The sequence below is a fragment of the Emydura macquarii genome, unplaced genomic scaffold (genome assembly GCF_026122565.2).
Source record: "Emydura macquarii macquarii isolate MOO-44397 ecotype Brisbane River unplaced genomic scaffold, CSIRO-AGI_Emac_v2 contig_968, whole genome shotgun sequence".
Classification (NCBI taxonomy): domain Eukaryota; kingdom Metazoa; phylum Chordata; order Testudines; family Chelidae; genus Emydura; species Emydura macquarii.
In genome coordinates this window covers 13,782,995-13,806,683 of record NW_027131105.1, presented here as the reverse complement: position 1 = coordinate 13,806,683, position 23,689 = coordinate 13,782,995, and the positions used below count along the sequence as shown (strand labels likewise).

Genomic DNA, 23,689 nt, shown 5'->3' with positions numbered 1-23,689 from the left:
AATATCCCTGAAGTTCAGGATTATTCAGGACTGGTTTTAACTAGTCCCTGACCTGTTCACACAAGGAAACCTCAGATGTTTCTGAAAACTCTGAATGAATAACACCTCTATTCCTACAGAATAGTTATGTTTATCCATGTCATAAAGAGGGACTTTCAAATTGGGGTAAACTGTCAAGTGTACTTTTGATCATAAGGCAGTTTAATTTGCTAGTACTTTCCATAGTTTCTAAATTACAGGAAATCCATTAGTAAAACTACTCCAAACCCAGCTGCTCAAATTTACAGCAAGAATTCTGTTTTACATTCAAATTTGTGGTGGAAGTTGCTAAGATGGTAGAGAGGCAGCATTTCACTGATTGCAATCAGTAGGAGAGGTCATTTCAGATAACCGCTTTTTGGTTTATCGTAGACTACTTCCACCATCCTCCATTGCAAATCTCAGCCACTACCATTTAGCTTTAGATATAGAGGGAGATTCCTTACAGCACCAAAGATTGTTTTTAGTATTATATTTTAAAGGACAGGATAGGTCCCTCCATGACTAGTAAAATAAGATGGGAACTTTTTTTGTGTTATGAATGCTTACAGGCCCTGGCAGAAATCTTAATATGACGATTGCTATAGGTGTACATAGCCCCCGTTTGTGACAGAGGTATTAAATCCAAATATGCAACCTCCTTTCACCCTGAGCAACTGGTCTTCAGTGAACTCCCCCCTCCACTCTTTGTAGCAGACACAGAACCAAGTAGAGTCCTAAGTTTGAGCTGCAAAGTCTCTTAACAGATGGGGACATGACTAGACCAGCTTCTCCATCCTCCACACCAGGGCTTCACTGCAGAGATGAGATGATAGGAGATGCAGCTTTAGATTATCAGGTGCTTGGGGCAGAGGTTTCTCAGTGGCAGGAGCCTACTTAGGGCATTGCTTGCCAGAAGAGATAGTGAGGCCCTGCCTGACAGTTTTAGATATAAAGTGCAAGACATTATACGGAAGTTTCTGACCTGGCCTTGGCAACTGTAAACTGTGAAACAAATAGTGGATTATTTGTGGGATAGTAGGTAGTAAAACAGTAAACACTGTCAGAACTGTGGGTTGAAGTTTGAATTAGGTACAGTCTGAAAAGTCTGGTTGACTGGGCCTATTTTTTCACTGCAAAACTTTTACATATGTAGCGCAATTGGTAATCTCTGCTTAAAGGCTCAAATGAGGTGCAGTGGCTGACATGTTCTGTGCTGAGCAAGCTTCTCCTGAGTCAGAGTAAACCATGCATTTGAACAAATGTGCATGAAGTGGTCATGTCCTTACTTAACGGCAACTTGCAAAGAGGGTGTACTGCTTTGGTATTTTCTCAATTATTTCACCCAATTCTATTATCTTAAGTACTTATCTGGCCTCCATTACCGTAATATGGAAGAGCCTTGATCTTTATGCATTTGCCTTCATAACAACCGGAAGTGTTGTTTGTACTTTACAGATGGGGAACTGAGGCACAGAGTCAGTGACTTACCTATTATCATGCAGGAGGAAGTTTAAGGCAGAGTAGAGAATTCAACTCAGCTTCATTGAGTTTCAAGCTAACACCACAGCCACTGGACATTTCTTCCTCTTGTTAGAAATAAAGTGTTTTGTCTACCTTTATATTCTTGGGAGAAAATATGGTTGACTAGAGCTCTAGTAGGAGGACACAGAGTATTCCTTGGTAAGGGAAATGATTTTTATTCAGATTGTCCAAAACAACTGAATTACAACCAAAACTCCCCTGACAATTGGAATAAGATATCTTTGTTAGAGTAATCCCATGCCCTTTCACAGGATCCAGGGTTTTGGACAGGGATGAGAGCTTCCACTCCACATCTTTGGTTTCCTCAAAGCAGTCTAGAACACACCCTACACCAAAAAAGACATCACATTCTTGATAAACAATTATGTCATGAAGCAGCAAAAAAGGCGTAAGTTCTGTTTTTTATTTTCACTCATCCTTACCTTAAGAAGTCAGAAGAAATGAGAGGCCATTTCTTCAGGCAGATCAGCATGCAGAATGAAAGAAACACAACAGGCATTACTCGAAAGGTTTTATTAAAAAGCACAGCAGACAAACATCACTTCCAAATTTTCAGAAGGAAGAATTCTTGTTCCAGCAAATTAAGTTAAAACAAAGGTCCTAAAGAAAACAGACTTCTTAAGAATCAGCTTCAACATGAGAAATCAGAAGGCTTCTCTTAAGCCTAGAGCATTTTTGTATCCAAATCTAAAGGACAAGCAAAAATGATGGGTTGTGTATCCATTTCATGGATACGCAATATAAGGGAAACTAAAATGTTACAGGCATCAGGGAGCATCTTATTGCTTTCCAGCAAAGTAGGAATATTGGACTGTCAGCTTCGTATCTTGAAGTATCTTACCATTTAAATACTTTTCAGTCCCAAAGGAGATTAACCATTACCATTTCTCTTGCCCATTTCTCTTTGAATAATTAAGCCAACCCTTGGAAGGGTTAAAAGTTACTCCAAAGCATATAATGTGCAACAAGTTGCTTTATTTCATGTACTTTTCTTGTTGATCAGCCAAAATTTTTGCAGATGATTTAGCATCATAGAAAAGTTCACTTATTTCTTCAATGTGCTCCTTCTCAATGCTGTCTTTACCATTAATCTTGGCTAGCAGGTTAGCTGGTGTCAATAACTGCACAGCATACCTGTGATCAAATAGGGAAAGAAGATGTACTGTTAATTCAGCCTATCAGAACAAACTCCTAAAAGGTACAACTAACCTTGTCAGATTCCTACCACCAGCTTTGTACCAAAGAGCAACGAGAGTCCAGTGAGTGCCTAGTGCACCTCCTCAGCAAGGGAAATGAAAGGACTACCACTTTTGGTTAGTGTTAAAAGCCATTCCTAAGGGGCGAGATGTCACTGTCCAGCAACTAAGGCTGACTCTTACCCTGGGAAGGGTGTAGTATACGATACCACATTACTTCCAGATCCAGTCATTGCAGGGCATAAGAAAATCTGATGGGCTCTACTTACCTTAAGGTTGTCTTGTTACCAATTTCCCCTAGATGGTTTAAGGCTTCCTCACTAATATTAATTCCCTCTGTCTGGGCTCGAAGTTTTATGATCTGTTGGGATATATAAAGTGAAGAAGTGAAGCTGCAGCAGTCATGTAACAGTCTGGACAGTAGCAGATACCATGCTTGTTAAATTATACAATATATATAGAGAGAGCACATAATGGCAGATAAGACACCCTGTTAGAGATGAGACATGAAACAAATTTTTTTTAAAAACATCTGCTGCATCCTTTTAAAAAAAGGAAACAAAAAAACCAACCCTGTAAAATCCTAAATCATCCAGGATGAATACCTCTGGATATCATTAATCATCATTGTAAAGGACAAGGGAGGGACTCTGTATGAGCTGGTAAAGTTTCATGATAATTTTGCAAGGTTGGTTAAGCCTATTTAGTAATTAGAAGTCTAGTATCAAGCTTACATAGGAAAATCACTTAGCTATTGACGAGGGCAGTCAGAGTCCTGTGCACACAAAAGCACAGAGCTGCCCCAATCTCGATCATGCAGACTGTAAGTCACTGTAAGTGTGCTATAGAGAACACTCCTACAAACCCTATGAAAAGCTATGCTTTCCCCATAGCTGCTCACTCCACACCACACACTTTTTATTCACTTGATAAATAAGATGGTAAAATAAATCAAAAAGTTACTCTAAGGTTCACCTACCTGCCCCCCAAATCACTAAGGAGAATCTAATCTTTCAAGAACAGTCTCAAGCTTGTACCAGTTTGAAGATCTTTGTAAAGGTGGAGAGTAAGATATCACCAATAAGCCTGACTGTATAAAGCTGTAACAAAAGTGGCACAAGTCTCCCAGAAGTCCGTATTACTAGCTGAGTGATAAGGGGCAGACTGGATAATGATGTTGTGTTGTAGTGCTGAGATAACTCTGGAACTGCGAGCCTCATATAATACAGGTATTTTTCACTTTGGCAGCTTTGTAAACAAGATATCAAGAAGCAGTTGTTTAAATTAAAGCCATAAAAATGCAGCAGGCGAGTCGGGGTAGGGGAAGAGAGAGTGAAAGAGAGGGGTTTGATACAGCAGAAAGTTGCGCTAAAAAATTACACATTGAAGCAGCTTTTAATGTTCAAAATTAATGGCAGATTTGAGATTTTAAAAGCATCTAGTAAAAAAAAAAAACCAAACTAAATTTCACTTTTCCATTCTTCAGATATTGCTATTCCACAATGACCCTCTCCAGAAAATACACCTTGAAGTGTCAGTCTAGGTTAATGCCACATTTAAAAAGCTGCTTTTATAACTTTTTAGCTTGTGACAGGCTCTGCTCAGTGACAAGAACGCAAGATCAGGACACTAAACCCAGCAAATGTGTATAAACAAGCTACTGTAAAATGGAAGAAGTGTTTATTGGGTGAGTGAGTTCAAGAACAGAAGTCCCTGTTATGCAAGTACACACACATATGAGTTTAATATTAAGATGGATTTTAGGCTGGCTTTTTTTGTAAAGCAAGTTTCTTACACATCATTGTAGGATTAAGATATTTGGGATTCCTTTGCTCTGACTAAAGCTGGATAAAGGAATCTGTACACAAGATATTAACTTCCATCACTCTACAAATGTAAGAAGCATTTTACATATACTGTAAACTACCCTGGCACAAGTAAAAGTTTTGCACAGATCCATTTAACTGGTCAAAAGTGAAGTTCCACTATTTTCAATGAGTAATGAAAATTATTCACAGAATGAGCTCAAAGTTCTCATGTGACCCCCTAAAAGGGCAAGTCCTTTGTTAAACAGTGCACACTGCCTATGAATACTGCCTTTTCCTAGCAAGACAGACAAAAAGGGGAACTATCCCATTCAAAAAAACCATTTAAAAACAGTGATTTCCCCCCCCCCCCCATGCTTGTGAAAAAAAAAAAAAAAAAAAAATTTAACTTACACACACAGTTCTATTTGGTCAGGAATGAAACTCAATTGCACCAGCTTCCACTCACTTGAGGAGGAGGTCAGTCATTACCAAATAAAGCAAGATTGTCTAATTATGGACACATTAAACACTGAGTGCCATGGTTTATTGGGCATAATCGGCAATACCCTGTAACTGGCTTTGGGAACAGCACTAGTGCAGTTCCTTCCCCCACATGAGCAAGTCATGGCAAACACACAATTCCTGTTCTATATCATTAATAAATTAGATCTTTAATCATTTAATAGACTACCGGGATAGTTTGAGGGTGTCCAATGTGATAGCACAGCACAGTTTATATTTTATCAAACTATAGTAAAATGTTAACATTTTACTTTAACTCAACAAAAGGCAATTCAAAATACATGCTGCCACTACCTTAACATATCCTTTGTGCCTGGGAAAATGTAGGCACAACAGGGAGAAGTCCAGGACAGAGTGGCAACCCTCACTGAATCTCCAGGCTTTGAGAGCAAGTCAGAACTTTAAAACTGGCTTTATAGACAGATAAAACCCAATTGTATTACTGTACCCTCTGGCCACTTCCATTGTAATCTACACTACAATGCTTGAGCTGTCCTTTCAGGTGCACAAAAACCATCATGAGCATGCCTTGAAATAGCAATTCACAAAAGCCTCCTCATACCAAATGAAATGAGGTTTTGCCTCTACGTTTATATTCGATAAATGCCTCTGCTTCACCTTGGCACTTATCCAGCAGCAGGAGCCCATTATCTTGTGACAACGCTCCCTTCCATTGACATTATCTCCTAAATAATACAAAGAATTGACATGATAAACTGTAATGGCTCCTGTATCATGTCAGTTCATGCTATTGAGACGCTAATGAGGGGGATCTTTGACACGATGCATCATAATGGCACCCAAGAATTATAATCAATATACAATACATTGTGATGGCCCCCACGAAAGCCTTGGGGTATTGAGAAATGTATCACTACAACTCTTTCTGCACTCCAGAACTCCACCTAGGAGTGTGAAAAAAATTTACAATGTTATTTTGTGAAGTGCAGAGACAGAAGTAGGATAAAGATACAGAAAGTACATCTAGGGTAGGAGTGGCAGAAGAGCAGTCTAGAGTTCTACACCACAGCTACAGTCATCTTTAACATGGAGGTGCAGTCTGCAGAGACCAAAGGTCCCAACCCATAATGCTTCATTTCACATTGGGCAAACAAGCACTGCATGTTGGAACAGGTAGATTGTGCAGACAGCACCTCTATGTTACAGCTAAAGGCAAGAGTAATCCACTCATAGCCTTTCAAGCGCCAGTCAATTTATCAATGCAGCCCTTCAGCAGGCAAAATTCAGACTCTACCATTCTAGTTCATCGTATCAGTCACTCAATTTAAAAAAAACCAACCCAGAAAGGCAAGTTAGTCACCATGTCCATAGGAGGCTTCATGGCACAGACATGGTTCTAGGAGTAAACCCTGCTGCCCCAGCAGAGAACAAATAGTTACAATGTAACATGACATACAGGCCCATGCTCTTTCTTACCTCTATAGGCTGGAATTCCAGAAACTTTTAAAGAAGTATTTAATATAGCCCTTACCTGTTTCATTTCCTGTGGCGTATACAGCATGGTTCGAATAATCATCACCCTATCCAGAAGGTCCAGTGGTATTCCGTGAGGGGACACTATATCCTCTGTGCCTCTGGAAGAGATACAAAAAAGAGGTCAGACTCCTCATTCATGGGCTTGGTTTTGATATTGGCAACTGAATGCACTGTAAGACAACCTGTGGACAGAAGTGTCTATTCTACCACGAGGCACACTCACACGAAACACTAATGGGAACTACATACATGACAAGGGAGAACAGACTCTGGTGTTTGGATGCTAAACTTTGAACAGCCCAAAATGAAAGTACTCTTTCCCCTGCACTCAATTATTTCACATAGTAATACTGAGAGGTGGGAACTAGCTGGTACCAGCTTCTTTACCGCATCTTCTCATAATGCTGGTCAGTCCCTAAAGAACATACATGCTGTATCTGTCTGTCTGATATTCCCAAGTGTATTGTATGTGTTATTTGTATGTGTATGCAAATTATTTACTATACTGTTTAACCAATAAAGATATTATATGCAATACTGAACTTTGAGAGCATCTTCTCTGCGTTAACCAGCCATCAAACTGCTCAGTATTCCATACTGACTATCTAATATTGTCGTGGTTCATATTCCACATTAGCAATCCAGCAGACTGACAGGTGCAAATGCAAGACTATGTATTAAGCTTACAGTACAGTCCTGGGAACTCTTCTTTTAGCAGGGAAAAGTGACACCAAAGATTCTAGACTAAAACTCCTTTGCTATGACCGACATTTCAACTTCCAAACTCAGTGCCAGTATTTGAGAGCTTTAGGTTCACAGGAAGTTATGCAAAGGGTCAGTGAAAAAGTACATTTTTGAAAACCTCTCCAACTAAGTTTTCCCAGTAGATGGCACTTTGCTTTCATATGAACCTATTCCTAGTCATATGAGGATATACAGCCAACTGTATTATGCAGATGACTAGATACTTCTCTTGACCCTGCTAATGGCCAGCTGCAGGCAGACATAAATGGGAAAGCTACTTAAAACATTTGGTACAGTAGTATGAGCTTTTAAACACCATAGCCAATGGATTTGCAGGTATTGTGATCATAATCCATGACCCATTTTTAAGGCAAGATTAAAAGCATTCATTTTGTGACCTCCCTCTTCCCACGTGACAGACACCCGCACCTATGCACCCTACTAACAATAGGTGTCAATTATTTAACAGTATCTTCAACTGTGTCCTGGTGCTTGTGAAGTTCAATCCTTTAAACAGGTCTTCATTGTATTTTACAGGGCCCAGAACAGATACAATAACAATCCCTACCTAATCTATAGTGAGGGAAGCCATGCTAGAAACCTGTTAGCAACAACTGATCAAACAGCGTAAAGCCAAGGGTGCTGTTTCACCCCACCCCACCCCACCGGGGGAAGCTATTTTCACACCCTCGCCTCACCCCCGCAGCTGCTGCTGCAAGAAACTGAAGGCTGCAGCCAATGACTGGCCTGGGAGTCAGCTGCACTATGGAGAAGTTTTAAAGAGCCACAGCCTGTGCACTGATGTGGCCCAAGCTTTGCACGTGGCTGCACTCCTGCATCCTGCCAGCACCTCTGGGAGTGCAAAGGGTGCTAGCAGCCGGCTGGCACCAACCCCCTGCCACGTGCTGCCTACCGGCATCTTATTTAGAAATAAGATAGCAGTTTACCACAGGCAACATGGTAGAAGTGGGCATTGGAGGGATCTGAGGGAAAATAGTGATTTTACTGACTAGTTCAAAGTGGTGTGTGCATGCCATGCATAAGGGAAGCCATGGAAGAAAGCATGGAAGTGCTTGTGAGAGAGATGCACTGGTTGGCATTTCTGTAGGAGCACAAGAAGCCAAGTCAACGTAATGAGACAGAAAAGTGGGGGAAGGACTAAGCTGTGAAAGACCTTAAAGGTGAGAAAACAGCTAAAATTTGATGCAGTGGAGGAAGGGGAACCAGAGAAAAGACGCAAAGGGGATGGAGGGAAAAAGAGGAGGAACCAGGGTCCAGGAAGATGATTTTAGCAGCAGTATACTGAATGTACCTGAGGGCAGGAAGGCATATGTGTGCATTAAAAAGGAGGCCAAAGAAGAGTACAGTAGAACATGGAAACAAACTTGCCAGTAGCAGCTGTTGAAGGGATAGAAAGGTGAGTCCATGGAAACAAATGGAAAAAAAAATATTTCCACCCAACTCTCTAACCCACTGTTCTCTTGCTTTCCCCATGGTGTAGCTCTCAAGCAGCCCTCCAGCACTGGATGTGGCTTGTGACCCATCCAGATCATCATAGGTGTCAGTACCAAAGATGAAAGCATACAAAGATCATAGTTTTTGGTATGGAGGCAGCTAATTTGGAGGCTTATGGACAGAGGCAAACGATGCAGAATTCAGCTTCAAAAACTGTACCTGATAATGCAGTTCCCTCGGTTGGAAGCAAAGATGACAATGGGAGCAATAGAAGATTCTAGTGCTCGATGCAGATACGTGAAACATTCAATATCCAGCATGTGAACCTCATCAACAAAGAGCACACCTGGGACCAGCTCCGCAATGCCTTGATCAATGTATTTATTCACCACTTTGTTTATCTCCCCTCGAAGCTTGTCTAAGAGACAGGAAAGAAAACAGTTTTAATTGTTCTGTTAGTGCTCTCTGCATCTATGTGAGGGACTCTAAGACACGAAAGCGGGAGATACCATTTTCATAGCATCTTGATTCTAAACAGATATCCCATCCTGAATGGGTGAGTCACTGGCAATGCAAAGTCTCTGTGGTATGTGAGTCCGACTGAACGAGGGTCCATGTTTTCTTGGATTCAGAAGAGAAAGATGGCTGTGCAATTAGAGGTTCTCTTTGATGTATGTACAATGTAGAGCATACATTCTGGAGGAGTTATTTCTCACTTTCAATTTTCGGAACTTACATTCAAAGCTGGTTGTTTTGTATGCACAACCCCACATCAATGGTGTAAAAAGTGACTTTAAAAACCAAAATAAAAAACAGCATGGAAAATCATGTCCCACTAAATCTTAGACTTTCTTTATCAATGGATTCTAGGCCAGAAGTGACCATTGTTATTATCTAGTCTGACCTCCTATACTAGAGGGCATAGAATTCCCCCAAAATAATTCCCAGAGCAGTTTTTTTAGAAAAAGATTTGATTTAATAATTGCCAGTGATGGAGATGACACCATAAGTTGCTCCAATAATAAATTACCCCCATTGTTTAAAAAATGCCTTATTTCCAGTCTGAATTTGTCTAGCTTCAACTTCCAGCTGTTGGATCTCATATCTTTGCTAGACTGAAGGGCCCATTATCAAGTATTTGTCTCCATGTCAGTGTTTATTGACTGTGCTCAAGTCACCACTCAGTCTTCTGTTTGCTAAACTAACCAGATTGAGCTCCTTGAGCCTATCATTATAAGGCATGTTTTCCAATCCTTTGATCATCTTTATGACTCCTGTCTGAACTCTCTCCAATTTATCAATATTACTCTTGAATTATAGCAATTAGGACTGGACATAGTACTCCAGCAGCAGTTGTACCAGTGCCAAATACAGAGATAAAATAACCTCTCTACCCCCACTTTAGATTCCCATTTATGCATCCAAGGATCACATTAGTCCTTTTGGCCACAGTGTCACACTGGAGGCTCAAGTTCAGCTGACTGCCCACCAAAAAGTCTTTGGCAGGATCCCTCACAAGAGGCTCCAAAAGTAGCCAATTAGCCCTGGGGTGACAGTCAAAGTATGGTCAAGGATCAAAAACTGGCTAGAACACACAAACCAAAGAATAAGATTAAATGGTCAGTGTTCATCATGGCAAAAAATTAACAAGTGTTTGTACTAGGTCCAGTATTTAAAATAACTAATGATCTGGAGAGGGGGGTGGTGAGTAATAAGGTAGCAAAATTTGCAGGACCAGGAGGAACTGCCGAGAGCTTAACTGAGTGAGGTGAACAGGCAAAATGATGGCAAGAGAAGTTCAATGTTGATAAATGCAAAGTAATGCATGTTGGAGGGAAAAATTTGAACTACTTTATGCTTTACAAGGTTCTAAATTAACTTTTATTAACTCAGGAAAGGAATCTGGGTAGTGTCAGACAGATCAAAGACCTCTGCTCAATCTGCAGATATCCAAAGTACTGAGTTGTTAAAATTAATGCTAAATTTTTAGAAGGGATATTTCATTTTATACTTCAGTGAGTAAGCCAATCTCCAACTGTAAGAAGAGATCAGCAATGATAGGCTGGTCACGACAGCTGACCCCACACCTGCCTACTGCAGGATTCTTGCACTTTCCTCTGAAGCATTTGGTACTGGCCACTGTCAGACAGGATACTGGATGAGACTGATCTCAGGTCTGATCCAGTATACAATCCTCTATCCCCCATTTCAATGTTTCTATAATGCCCACTGTTTTCTATCCCACATTTATACATTCCACAGTTAAAACATATTAATACAATAAACTGAGAGACTGCGAGAGTGAGAGAAGAATTTTGTTATTCACCTAAGTATAAGCATCACCATCTGCTTGAATGCTGAGTTCCTAGCATTTTCAACTAGGATAACTCTCTTGCTTGCATAGTTTGTGAGGAACTTTGACAATGTTTCCAAGCATGACTGGAATGAAAGCTAAGCACGGCTGATTTATTTTAACATAACATTTGTATATAAACAAAAATAAAATTTTTTAGCCTTTTGAACATATATATATGGATCTCAAAGCTGCACAAGATGTTACATGGATAAAGTCTGACTTTAGAATATGGAAAGCGATCTCTGCAAGAGATGGAATACTCCCAAAGAATGTTGTTCAACTTAGTATTGAAACAGACTTTGATCTGAATTTAGACAGACACTTGTTGAAGCACCTTTTCTTTCAAAGCAAAAAGGACAGAAGATTTTTATTGCAAATATTTTTCCTTCTATGATTTGTAGGTAGGAAGAGAATTAGTTCCATTTGCAGCACCCATATTAAAGTCCATGAGCTGTTGCTATAGGTGAGTCAATGCCAAACAGAACCACAAATAGTGATCCTTTCACAGCCATTTGCAAAACCATTGTACAGTTGCATAGTATGAGAAAAAAAAGTAGCACACTCCAAGGTGAAAAAAGAATTTAGTTCTATAATGGTATCAATTTTTTCCTTCCTACTCATAGCTAATGGCATCACTTTGAAAAAATAGGGGAATAATTCTAGTGTTCTGACTAACTTTCCCTCTCAATAAAATGGGCTCCAATGTCCTAAGCAACATATGGGGTGTTATTTGTATAATGGATGCCACATTTGATTCCAGTCATTGCACTGCTGGCATCTAACTCATTAATTTCTGAAGTACTTTGAAATACATTCACTATTAGAAATGCTATAATAATTCAATTCTTTCTACTCCTTGTCTAGTATAGTTTACGTTGGGGTAAAGATGTGGGGCAAGCAATTTTATACCTGTAATTTCAGTTTTTTTAGGCTTCATCAATTGTCCCATCATGGAAAGGATATCCTGCCCACCCTGGAAAAAGCAAAGTTAGAGATCAACAATTTCTCCTTCTTGTGCTGTTGCTCAGTGCACCAAGTTTGATATGGACCAGGCTACTATATAAGGTAAGAGTTTACACCATTAGGAGAGAAAGTTGAGTAACCATTTATTTGGGGTCCTTTATGATATTTTAGCTCTAACAATGGTTGATGCTATTTCTAACCCAACTGTCCAACCCATTATCACTTCGCTGCCTTGGGATTCCAAATGTATCCTTTTAAATACCAAAAAAAAAAAAAAAAAAAGTGCCTCGTCAGTCCCTTTTTAGGTCTGGACTTTAGAGAGAACCACGAGACAGCGCAAAGTTTAACATCTTTTCCCACAGCATCATCAATGTCACTTATAGGACAGTTCAAACAATGGAAATGGCCAGGGAGCAGAAAGGCTGGAGCTGCCTGTTTGGACTGCGAGTGTTCAACTTTCCAACAGATGGCTGTGTTGGGATTTTAAGACTTTTACATCCCTTATTTTTGTAGGGTGACTCTGGCGGGGTTTTTTGTTATAAGAGATTATTTTGAAACAAGGGGTTTGAGGTGTCAAATTGTGGGTATGTCAGCTTTGAAAGTGTCCCCTCTCATACAGAACCTGTAAGTATTCGTGTTTTTAAAAGAAAGTCACTGTCGCTATACAGCACTGCTTGACAAAGTGGTGACCTTCCAATACTGGGGAAAGGAGGAAAAACCCCTTCCTATACATAAATTTGCTGCTGTAGAATGCTTAAGGTGGTGCTACTTCAAGTCATGGGGAGTATCTCAAATTGCTAAATGATTCTAAAGGATACAGGGGCACTTACAGAAATTACAGTGAAGTCTGACAAGATAATTTATCAGAGTGTTTGCTGTCCCCATTTCATGTCCGATGAAACAAATACAGAGCAAAGGAAGTTAATCTGTATCCAGAACATTTTAATAAATAAAAACAATGCAGACCTGCTGGCTGCTGCCAATTCAGATCTTTAAGCAGTGATTAAAGGAAAGTAACCTACTCTTCACATGGTGATGGCAACTGTTCCCTATAAAGGCCTCCCAGTAGCTTCAGCCCCTAGAGTTTTTTGTTTGGGTTTTTTTTTGGCACAGATTATGCTTTAGCTTCTAGGGCAGTGGTTCCCAGATGTCTCTTGTGGAAGCCATTCTTGTAAGGTATTGGGCTGGTACCCCCTCTCCTTGTATACACTGGTACTATGCTGCGATAGTCACTGCATCTACTTTTTTCTCCAGTTGCTCATTCTTGCTTTTTCTTCCCCTCCTCTCTCATTTGCTGCTATTCTTTTTCCTTTCTGTTCTTTGTTCATTTTCTCATCTTTTCTTGTATTTTGTCCCCTCTTGCTTTTCCCTTGCTCAACAGAAAACTACTTGCTGGATGGGATGAAGAGTGTCTACCAATGTCTCTATGGGGCTGGGAAATGTACTCCTGCTGCCAACAGTTTCAAGATCAGACACAGAAAGGTTGAGCAAGCAAGTTGTTCCCTGAACCTATATGGAGCCGGTTCTGTGGCCATGAACTGCAGGAGAAGAGAGAGATGGTGGGTTTCAAGGTGCTACTTACTGTTTTTTTCAATAGTGGTATGTTTGCAGTGGAGAGAGTAGATTCTGTGGCCTGCAGGATTCCCCATGCTCACTGCTTCTCACCCTTTCACCACATGCCCCTGGATTAGTCTGGTACCCATCCTCAGGTTAAGAAACAGTTTTTTTGCATAGAGTTAGTCTGTAGTGTCAAGTACCTGAGGTCTAGCATTGGCCACATCCAAGTCATGCAGGGTGACATCCTGAATAATTTCTTTTTTCTTGTGCACATCACCTTTTGGCAACGGAACATATTCTTCAGCTTCAAGGTCAAATTCTGTAGCATAAGTATCACACCTGCCTTGCCTCTGTGGAAAAGTGGGGGAGTGGAGGAGGAAAAGAAGTTGAGGGAGAAGAGAAACACAGGTATAAAGTTAGTTTTGTTGCCAAGATCTTGAGTGATATACAGTTGATAAAGGGCTTGGTTCACAATTCCAGTCTTGACAAGCTTTGGTTGACACTTCAGAATATGCCTTGTTCCTCGCTTAGCAACATGCATATCCTATCTACTGATCAAGGCTCAAAAACCTTGTTAAAAAAAACCCTGATATTTTCCCCACTGAGACTATTCCACCTCCCTCTGCTCTTCTTTTAACTGTATGCAATTTCTGCTAAAGGACAAATCCAGCAGATTAACTAGAGATTGGGAGAACTGTTCAAGACTTCTTTGTAGGTCGGTGATTTATTATGAGATACAAAATATTACGCTCATCCATTAAACAGCAAGTATCGCTGTACACTACATTTTAAATCAGATATAAAAAGAATGCTAACTAATGCAGTATTCCCTTCCACATGCATATATCTTGTGGAGAAAATATCAGAGATAAAAGAAAGATTAAATATACTGCACATTTCAGTTTGAAAATGACTAAAGTTTGGGTTTTTCCCCTCCCTTTTGAAAGATGTCATGATCTTAAAGGTTAAAGGAATGAAAACTCATCCCAGGCAACTGCAGTGATGACTTCCTTGCCAAGATGACCTTAATTGTGCACTGGATGACCACCCTGTCTTGAGGCAGGAGGAATGTCTCCCTCCACAGCAGCAAAGTCATGAGCCTTTCTTTAATAGTCTTATCCAGCCCCTCCAAGCCAAATAAGGTTAATAGGTCACAGGGTCTTTGGCCGAGGGACACTGGAAGTCCTCTGACTACGCACAGCAGATTAACAGCCAAGTCATATTTTGGTTTTACCTTGACAGCACCACTGTTTGCTTCAATGTAAATCACATCCCCGGCTTCCACTCGCTCCTTCTGTAAACTTTCAAAGATGCTGGGGTCCAGCTGGAGACAAACATGGGAGGTGAGACATTTTCATTGTATTTCAGAATGATTGTGAAATAAGAGATTTAAACCAAAGCTTGTTAGTCAGACAAAATGAATTAAGATTTCACAAAGTTAGAAATTCTGAGGCTTAATTCAATCTTTAGGGCAAGATGTAGAAGAGAATGTACAAAGCATATTATACATTTCCTTATTCATTTCCCCTGCTATATGAGGAGGAGGCTGTGTACTTTGTGACTAAGCCATATTTACTATTTTACTTAACTTTTATTTATAGAGGGTTTTTGAGCTTTTCTTCTCTAATCTATTTTTCTGATGAATTAATGTTATAATACCAACTGCATTATGGCAAGTTTTGAGGATGCTGGTATATATCAGGAAGGGGATACCCTTACATTTCATATTGATATACTCTTTGTTCTCAAAGCGTAGTGCTTTCCTTGGCAGCTAGTCAAACCTTATAAAAGGTTAGCTGTTGGTTCTGGAATAGACTACACCTGTTGACCACTCAATGTCTTTTTATGTTTTTATGGAGTGATATGACCCTTTTTTGTTCTCTTTCCTCCATTCAGTTACATAAATGAGAAAAATGGAAGCCAGAATATGGTTTTGTATTTACTTTCACAAAGAATTCTCTTATTTTTCATTTTCAAACTGAGCAAATTCAAAACAATACTTAACAGCAGAGATGCTGCTGTAAATTCTCTTATCCCCATTTTACATATAGGGAAAGAAAGCTGAGGTACAGATTAAGTGTCTTGTCTAAGGAAACAAAGGGAGTCAGTGTCTGGGAGTGACTGAGAGCTAGAAACTGAGTTCATATTCAGACCACTGGATCTTCCTCCTAAATATAAAAAAAGATGCACGTGACATGAAATAATTTATACTAATACAGGAAAGATTCCAAGAAGCTATCTTCCAATATTTAAGAGGAAAGCCAGTTTAAAAAAACAAAACAAAAACTTCCTCATGTATTTAATTGTTATGATAAATATGAAACTGTAGTTGGGGTCAGGCTCTGGAGAGGCAGATCAGTTTGGCTCCTGAGCTCAATCCTTTGTTCCATGGGGCTGGTAATGCTGTCAAAGTGGCGCACACAGCATCTCTTGCAGTCTGAGCTATCCTTTGAGCAGTCTGAAGGTGTGTGTTTAGTAGAGAAGGTTAGGGAGAAATGGGAGTTTTCACAGGACTCCTGGATCAACAAATCTCCCTGTAGTTGAACACATACCGTTATCTGAAGTTAAGTCTTTAAATTACTAGTAAGAGACCCGGGTACTAATATTTCTATATAAGATGGACAGGTCAATTTGTTCACTACCACTACACAGTGGTACCACTGACGGGGAAGAAATGGGCTATTTTAAACTTTATTGGTATGGAGATCGAGATCACAAAATTAGGTAAGATGGGAACAAAGTGCCATTAGAAGGTGAAAGGATGCAGATCTGGGACACTGAATAACATGCTGGAGAGTTCATTACATATATACCTTCAGCTGTTTGGTTCCTTTTGCTGTTTTGAGTCCTATAATTACATGGCTAATGGTTTTTCCATATCCACCCATAGGGTTCTCAGTCTCACATGGAGTTAATTCTGTGACTTCACCTTCATAAACTTCCTTGGTCTCTTTTATCCTCAACCCTACAAGAAATAGTTTAGATGAGTTCCAATGTATAAATGAGTTGCCATTTACATTTAATTTTTCTTGACTCTCACCATCTAGAAGTCATTCTTGCCAATAGCAAGATATTTCAGAGAGCATTGAGGGAATTTATAAAATACAGTGTACTTTGCGGTAATTCCCTATGTTGGAAACTAGAAAATAAAATTAATACCCTGTTTTTTATATTAGTAGGAGAGAAAATTCATCCCTAGGTCACTTAAATAGAACGCTAAGGACATTCATGCAGTTTAAGCCAAAATCCTGCCCCACAATAATTATATTAAGGACACTGATTTTAAAAACCAATGCCTGCATGTAACTTTAGAGATTCTAATAACAAAGTTAAAGATAAAAATGCATGTTAACCATTTTATTTTAAATGAATTCTGAAAGGTTAATGTTTACTATTTAAAATGTTGGGGTTTAAAAAAATTAATGTATTATAGCCAAAGATACAGCAAACATAGTTAAACTGACCTCTGGTGGTATGCAAACTGCTCCAGGATTTCTAACAGAGCCCCTTCAGTGATATGCAGACTTTTCTAATCTGTATGCTTCTCTCCCATAACCATAGTATCTATTACTCCCTCTCTGGCTATCTATAATCAAATCTTTAACTTATATTTTAGGTTTCTAAATATTATGGGGTAGAATGAGTTTTATGGTTAGATAATCCCAAGATAATCACCACCATTACCACCACCACAATTATGCAAAGATTCCAACTACATGAAAGTTCAAAGAAACCACAACTTAAAATATACTGTACAATAGCTATTTTATGAGATTCATATACTATCCCCAAAATAACAAATGGCCTGTAATGAGATACAGGGGAAGACATTCTGTACAGGTGATGAGGTCACCAGAACCCCATAAAACTTCCCTTATTTTGTAGCTTTTCATTTTGCTTTGAAATAAATATATGGATCAGATACTTCACCAGTAATCTTGAGTTGCCAACAGGAGAAAAAAATTATTTTTGACAAAAATAATATGGGTCTGTCTCCCCCTACTGGTCTCGGATTAAGAATGGGATTTTTAAAGTAAAACAAACGTGAGCTGTACATAAAGAATTTGATAATTTTCAATAGAATAGTTGGTTTACCTTTGTAGTCTAATCCCTGTAATGTATATTTCAGGGTAATATAATTTCAGAAATTTAACATTTCTATATAGTGTCTTGGGTGTGCCTGAGAGAAATTAACAAGTCTCTGATCTGAGCATCTTATTATTTAAGTGACATGAAAAGAGACAGGGAAGATAGCATCACACAGAGGTTTATAGCTAATGGTGATTGCTTCTAGTCATTGATATAATTGATTATTATTGCTCCTTAGTTGTTAGAGATTTTAATTGGATGTAGCAGGAGCAAGGTTTATTTTAGGCAAGTACAGAGTTTATGAAGGAGATGATCTAGGCCAAAAAGCTCTCTAATTAACAGAGGCATTTTTTGTGGTTATATTCAGAAGCATGATTCTAAAAGAAACTTGTGGGGTCCTGTATGTATTAGACTAACAGTAATAACAGAAGTAAAATCTTGTTTGCCAGTTTAGCAAGCAGTTATAGGCTGGAGACATAGGGAATAAATATACTGTTTAAAGCAGTGGCTATTTTAGGAGTTATTTTTGACTGTAACTATGCTTTTAACATTTTCTGTCAACATCTTTGCCAAATGCTAATAAGCTCTATACAGGATTAGCACCTGTGCTAAATTTTTTTTTTAAATCAGGGGATAGAATTGTCCTATAATCTACTAGTCCTAGTACATCTTGTCTTTTTATGTCTCTCATGAACCATAAGCTCTCCGTGGCAGGGACTGCCTGTCTTGATGAGTTCTGAACAGTGCCAAGCACATGTCAGACCCTGGTAATAAATCCAGTATTAGAATTATTATTGTCAGGATTCCTTGACAGACAGCACCTCCAATATGGCACAGAAAACAATATAAAGGAAAGGAGGAGGCCATACTGGGTACATTTGTTAGGAAGAGTGTCAATAAGCAGGGACCAGAACAAAATAGGAGAATCTGATGCACTAGTGGTTGTTCATATGGCTACTGTCCCCAACACAGCAGATTGTTGCTGTGTCCTAGAATAAGAAACCCTGTGAATGAGACTCAGGTGTTTGACTGTTAGTCAAAACTGAGGTGGTTAAACCAACTGAAAGTACTTTCCATAAGATGTGTAACAGACCACACATATTATGACGTGCTATGTGAAGAATCACATGACAAAGCATCAGGAACACAGTGGGACTTGAGACTGAAGTTTCTCCTACATCCAAGAATAATTATCTTACAGTCATCACATATCTTGTAATGCAGTATTCCACTTACAAAACAAACTGCAAACATTTCTGAAAACATGCACTAGCAATTCCTTTTTACAACAACAAAACTGAAACTTTCCAAAACTTAGATCTGAGCATAATTAGAAAGTGTTTACTTCATGTAAAATAGAGGATTATTAGTCCTTTAAAATAGGTTTAGATTTGTTTTAATTGGTGTTAAAAGGAACAAATCTTCCCAAAGGCATGTTTTACAATAACTTGCATTAGATTAATTTGATGTGGAATTCAACAGAAGGGAATAGAATAATCTCAGTCTTTCACTAACACAACTATTTGTTTAGAAGTATTCCTGTGCTGACATTCAGGGAATGTGGAGCACCAACAATGTGGTCGGCTGTTAGCAATAATTTAACTCCCTCTAGTTATCTCTAGGGATGACAACGTGGATGACACAGGTTTCATCTACTGGTTCAAATTTCCAAAGCTGACAAGGAATTTCATCACATCAAGGAAATATTGCAGACTGCTCTCTCTCTTATCTCCCTCCCTGCAAGCCCTGCCAAGCTAACAGTAACTTAAATATCAGACTACTGAAAATCACCTTTTTATAGAAATCAATGGGCAACTTTTGTTTAGTTGCAGGCTTTAGAGAGATGTTTCTTCACCAAATACCTAGCTGAAGTCCATGGTGAATCACTATATAGAAGCGAGGGAAATTAACCAATACTGTGTTCAGACTGAAAACAATTAGGCTATCTTTATGCAATCCAAATGCATGCAAGGGCCATTTCTGACTATCAGTTGAAAGAAACAATCATATAAAATACAAAAAGATTAATTTAAAGACTCAATGAGTTTTTGTTGTAAATTTAACTTTGTTCTTTCAGATGAAATGAAATCAAGACAACTCAAATTAATTTCCTCTTAAATGCACTCTAGAATTAACCACTTAATAAAATACTGATCTTGTTAGCATGAAGCATTCTCTTGTGCTCACTTAAAATAAAAAGTCAGGCAAAGCATTGATGTGTAGGAAACTTAGGTTTAAAAATTTGGCTAACAGGGATTGAGAATGTTGTGAAGGGAAAGAAAGAAGCATTTCCCTCTACAAAACTCTCCTGCAGACCTAAGACTCGTGTTGACAGATTCTAAAGTTTTTTTTAAAACTTTGTTCAGCAACACTATGCAGGAACAGGAGAAGATATTGGAGGACAAGGCAAGAGAATGCAAAAGAGTTTCCCTCCTGCCACAATTTGGGAAGGGATGAGCTGGAATAACCGAGGTGACAAAGATGAGCATTGCATTAAGTTTTATACTGCAAATAACCTATACTGACTCAGAGCCGATCTACACTACTGCTTAAGTCAATCTATATCACTCAAGGGTTTGAAAAAGAGAAACTGAGCGATGCAAGTCACAGTGACCTAAGCGCTGTCCACATTGGTTCTATGTTGATAGATGCAGCTGCGCCAATGTAGCATTTCTAGCATACACTTGCCCTCAGCTAAGCTGATGAACAAAACAAAATGAAACAGGACTTAAAAAAAAATTGAAAAGTAGACCATGACAGCAGGGCCCCTCACCCGAACTGCTGGAAAAATAGTGTTGTGTTTAGATTTTTTTTTCTTTTTTAAAAACCCCAGCACTTTACTCTTTTCCTGATTTAACACTTACCGATGGCTCTTCTGAAATTTTCCATCAGGACTTCTGTCTTCTTGATCTCGGTGGAGTAGACCTCACTTCCAACCATAGGACAAAATGGAACTTTGCTTCCTAACTCCTGAGCAATAGCTAGAGCCAAAGCAGTCTATAAAAATTAAGAGACTGAACTGTTATGCACTTAAAAACTATCATAAATTAATTATACAATGACTGAAAGATCTTGTGGAAAAGAGGATTACCACTCCAGAGGGTTAAAATACTTTGCTCATTTAGTCCAAGAATCTGCAAGTGCTTTAAAAATATTCTTTTAAGCCTCGCAGCACTCCATTTTACACATAGAGAGCTACAAATACATCCAGTCAGACAATGGAAGAATAGAAGTGGAACCTAGGAATCCTGACTCCTAAGTCCTATGTTCTTACCCCTCTACTTTCTCAGATACAACAGAACTGTTCCCTTGCACCATGACTTTCATCCAAGTATTATCAAGCATTTTTTTTAAATGCACTTTAAGTTAGTCATAAAACTGTTTAATAGTATGGAACAGTCTCTACTTCATCTTATATTTTCATTCACTCATGTATGTAGGGTGGTTTTTACACTGTTGGCACTAGAATGAGACACTGCCACCACAAACGCATAACATGACAAAATACAACTTGGAGAACGGATCGATGCTGGCTCAACTCTGGCTCAAATGTATACTTAAAAAAAGTCTCAGTAACGGGAAAAGGTACCTGCTGAAGTTGTTATTGGAAAATATTTGACACAAACTAATTTAAGATAAAGAGGTAGAGAATATCTTCTGCACTGAGAAGAAAGACAATACCTTGCCAGTTCCAGGAGGTCCTGCCAACAGAACAGCTCTACCAGCCATTTTCTTGCTTCTGATCAATTCCACTATAACACCACAAGCCTAAAAATCAAAGAAATGTATTTAGATATTTATCAGAACACCTAAAGATTACCTTTAAAGGAACATTCTCTAGCATTTTTGATAAAATAACACTTTTACACTGTGATAGCAACTTCGATTCCATAGGAACCCACAGTGCTTTACAAAAACTACTTCTCATAACACCGGTAAGATTAAGTATGCTCTCAATAACAGATGGGGAAACTGAGGCAGAAACTGAAGTAGTGATTTTCCCAGATCACTCAAAATCTGAGGCAGCGGCACAACTGGAACTCAGGAGTTCTGACACTTTACTGTAAACACAAACTTCTTATCTGTACCCTATACGTGTTTGAGAACGAAGTAGCTCTTAAGCCTTTAGCATATAAAAAAAACTACACTAACAGTATGGTCCAGTGGACAGGACAGGGGCTTGAGTTAGCAAATCTGGGTTCCACCCAAGTTATGTTAATGAATTGCTGTGGGATCTCGGGCAAGTCACTTTGCCTCAGTTTCCCCATCTGTAAGAAACAGAGGATGACACCACATCCATGGAGGGGGAGCGCTGTAAGGCTGAGCTGTTATAACTGCAGCACTGCCGGAGCTGAGGTCAGATTGAGGAGGCCAGTTTTACCAAAGGGCCAACAGGAGACGCAAAGAGGTGGGAAGCCATCCACAGAGAAGTCGCCCCGCAACAGCTGGACGCTGGCCTCTCCCGGGGGTGGGCAGGCCAAGGAGACCCGACCCGGGCCCCATGAAGCAGGGGGGCGAGACATTTCAGCCCACGTGGCTGTTTTGGCGCCAGCCCGGTAGGGATGGGCGGATGGGGGCCCCGCAGCGCTTAGCCAGAGGACGGGATGTAGCGAGGGGCCGCAGAGTCCCCCCAACAGCGGCCTCCCCGCTGGGGCCCTTTATGGCTCGTCTGGCACCCCGCCCTCATAGGGGCCCGGGCCCTCACCTCCCGGGCGTTCTCCTGCCCCACCAGCCCGGCCGCCGCCGGCTTGGCCGCGCCGCTCTCGTCCAGCCCCAGCCCCTTCACGTGGCTGTGCGCGGCGATGCGCTGCGTCTTCGAGGTGCTCTTCACCTCCTCGATCTTCATCCCGGCGGCAACGGGCTCGGGCCTCGGCGGCGGAGCGGGGCCGATAACGGCCTACGGCGGTAACGGCACTGCCCTGCGGTCCGCACGCTCACCGCTCGACAACGTGCGGCCCGCGCGTTACCAAGGCTCCCTGCGCCTGGCTATCTGACCCTGCCCTCTACTTTGCCATTGGCTAGCGCCGCCAGATCCTCGCTATTTATTGGTGAGAGCAGGTGTCTGTTCTGGCGAAGGCTTGAGAGCCCGCCTATCTACTTCCGTTTGTGCTCTTAGTAGAGGTTCCGGCTTCGCCCGCGTTGGAGGGTTGCTGTCAGGGTCTCCTGTGCTCAGCCCACAGAGGAGGGTTATAGGGGCTGGAGGCCCCCCCAGGGGAGGGGTATTAATAACCCCAGCTGGGGTATGTCCTTGCTTTAGGAGACTCCTCTCCTAGCTCACTTGCCTGAGGAATCTTGGTCTGCTCAGGTTGCAGCCTCATGTGCCTCTGGCAAATAGAGGGGAGCGATGTCTGCTTGTTTCTAATGAATAGAAATAAATATTTTGTTATTTTCAGAAAATGGCACAAACATCCACTTGCTCTATAGCGTGCCTGTGGCATACAGCCCTATCTCCTTCATGGGCTGCTCATTTTTGCCTCTAAATGAGCGTGATTGTTTGTTTGCTGGAACTGACTGGTAAAAAGGACTCTGTGCAGGTATGGTAGAAGTATGGGGTCATCCGTTGCTCCTGGGATCAGCTGGCCCATTGATTTTTGCAATGGTCTGGAGAAGGATGTAGCCATGCACTTTTTTCCTAGGAAAGTTTAGATTTCCCCATAATAGCTGTCAGTGAAATAGTGATATCTTAAGGAAAGCACTTCTTTAAAATCTACACTTTGGTCCTGAAACTAAGCTAACACTTCTCTTTTAAAGAATTAATATTCTAATCAGTGGTTCCCAACCTGTGGCCCAAAAGTGGCCCATGGGGTCTTTTGAAGTGGCCTACCTCTCCCCTTCTGGCTGCAGAAGGGAGCTGCTGCCCAAGGACCCAGGTGGAGCATGTTACCTTGGGGCTACAAGACCCGTGCAGGCTCTTTGCTGCAGCCAAGGTGAAGGGAGAT

General features: G+C 40.3%; 1 protein-coding gene across 2 annotated transcripts; it reads right to left on the bottom strand.

Annotated features, from left to right (window-relative positions):
- Positions 1-1,678: 1,678 nt before the first annotated feature.
- RUVBL1 (RuvB like AAA ATPase 1) lies at positions 1,679-22,754 on the bottom strand. Of its 2 annotated transcripts, XM_067544269.1 has the most exons (12): positions 22,456-22,754; positions 21,432-21,518; positions 20,615-20,747; positions 16,475-16,626; positions 14,896-14,985; positions 13,862-14,011; positions 12,051-12,114; positions 9,005-9,203; positions 6,582-6,684; positions 3,029-3,120; positions 1,986-2,017; positions 1,679-1,889 (listed from the first exon to the last, which is right to left on the bottom strand). In XM_067544269.1, exons 1-11 carry the CDS (start codon positions 22,594-22,596, stop codon positions 1,987-1,989), a joined length of 1,242 nt encoding a protein of 413 aa, XP_067400370.1. In that variant the 5' UTR covers positions 22,597-22,754; the 3' UTR covers positions 1,679-1,889; position 1,986. The 2 variants fall into 2 exon arrangements, with proteins under 2 accessions (XP_067400370.1, XP_067400369.1); XM_067544268.1 differs by lacking the exons at positions 1,679-1,889; positions 1,986-2,017 and adding an exon at positions 2,062-2,697.
- Positions 22,755-23,689: the final 935 nt, after the last annotated feature.

Bases quoted from the DNA above. Each gene is read 5' to 3' on its own strand.
- RUVBL1 (XM_067544268.1), bottom strand. From the start codon at position 22,596: ATGAAGATCGAGGAGGTGAAGAGCACCTCGAAGACGCAGCGCATCGCC. The intron at 21,519-22,455 runs GTGAGGGCCCGG...TTTGATTTTTAG, and splicing joins GGCAGGAGAACGCCCGGGAG to GCTTGTGGTGTTATAGTGGA. The intron at 3,121-6,581 runs GTAAGGGCTATA...ATATCCCAACAG, and splicing joins CGCCACAGGAAATGAAACAG to ATCATAAAACTTCGAGCCCA.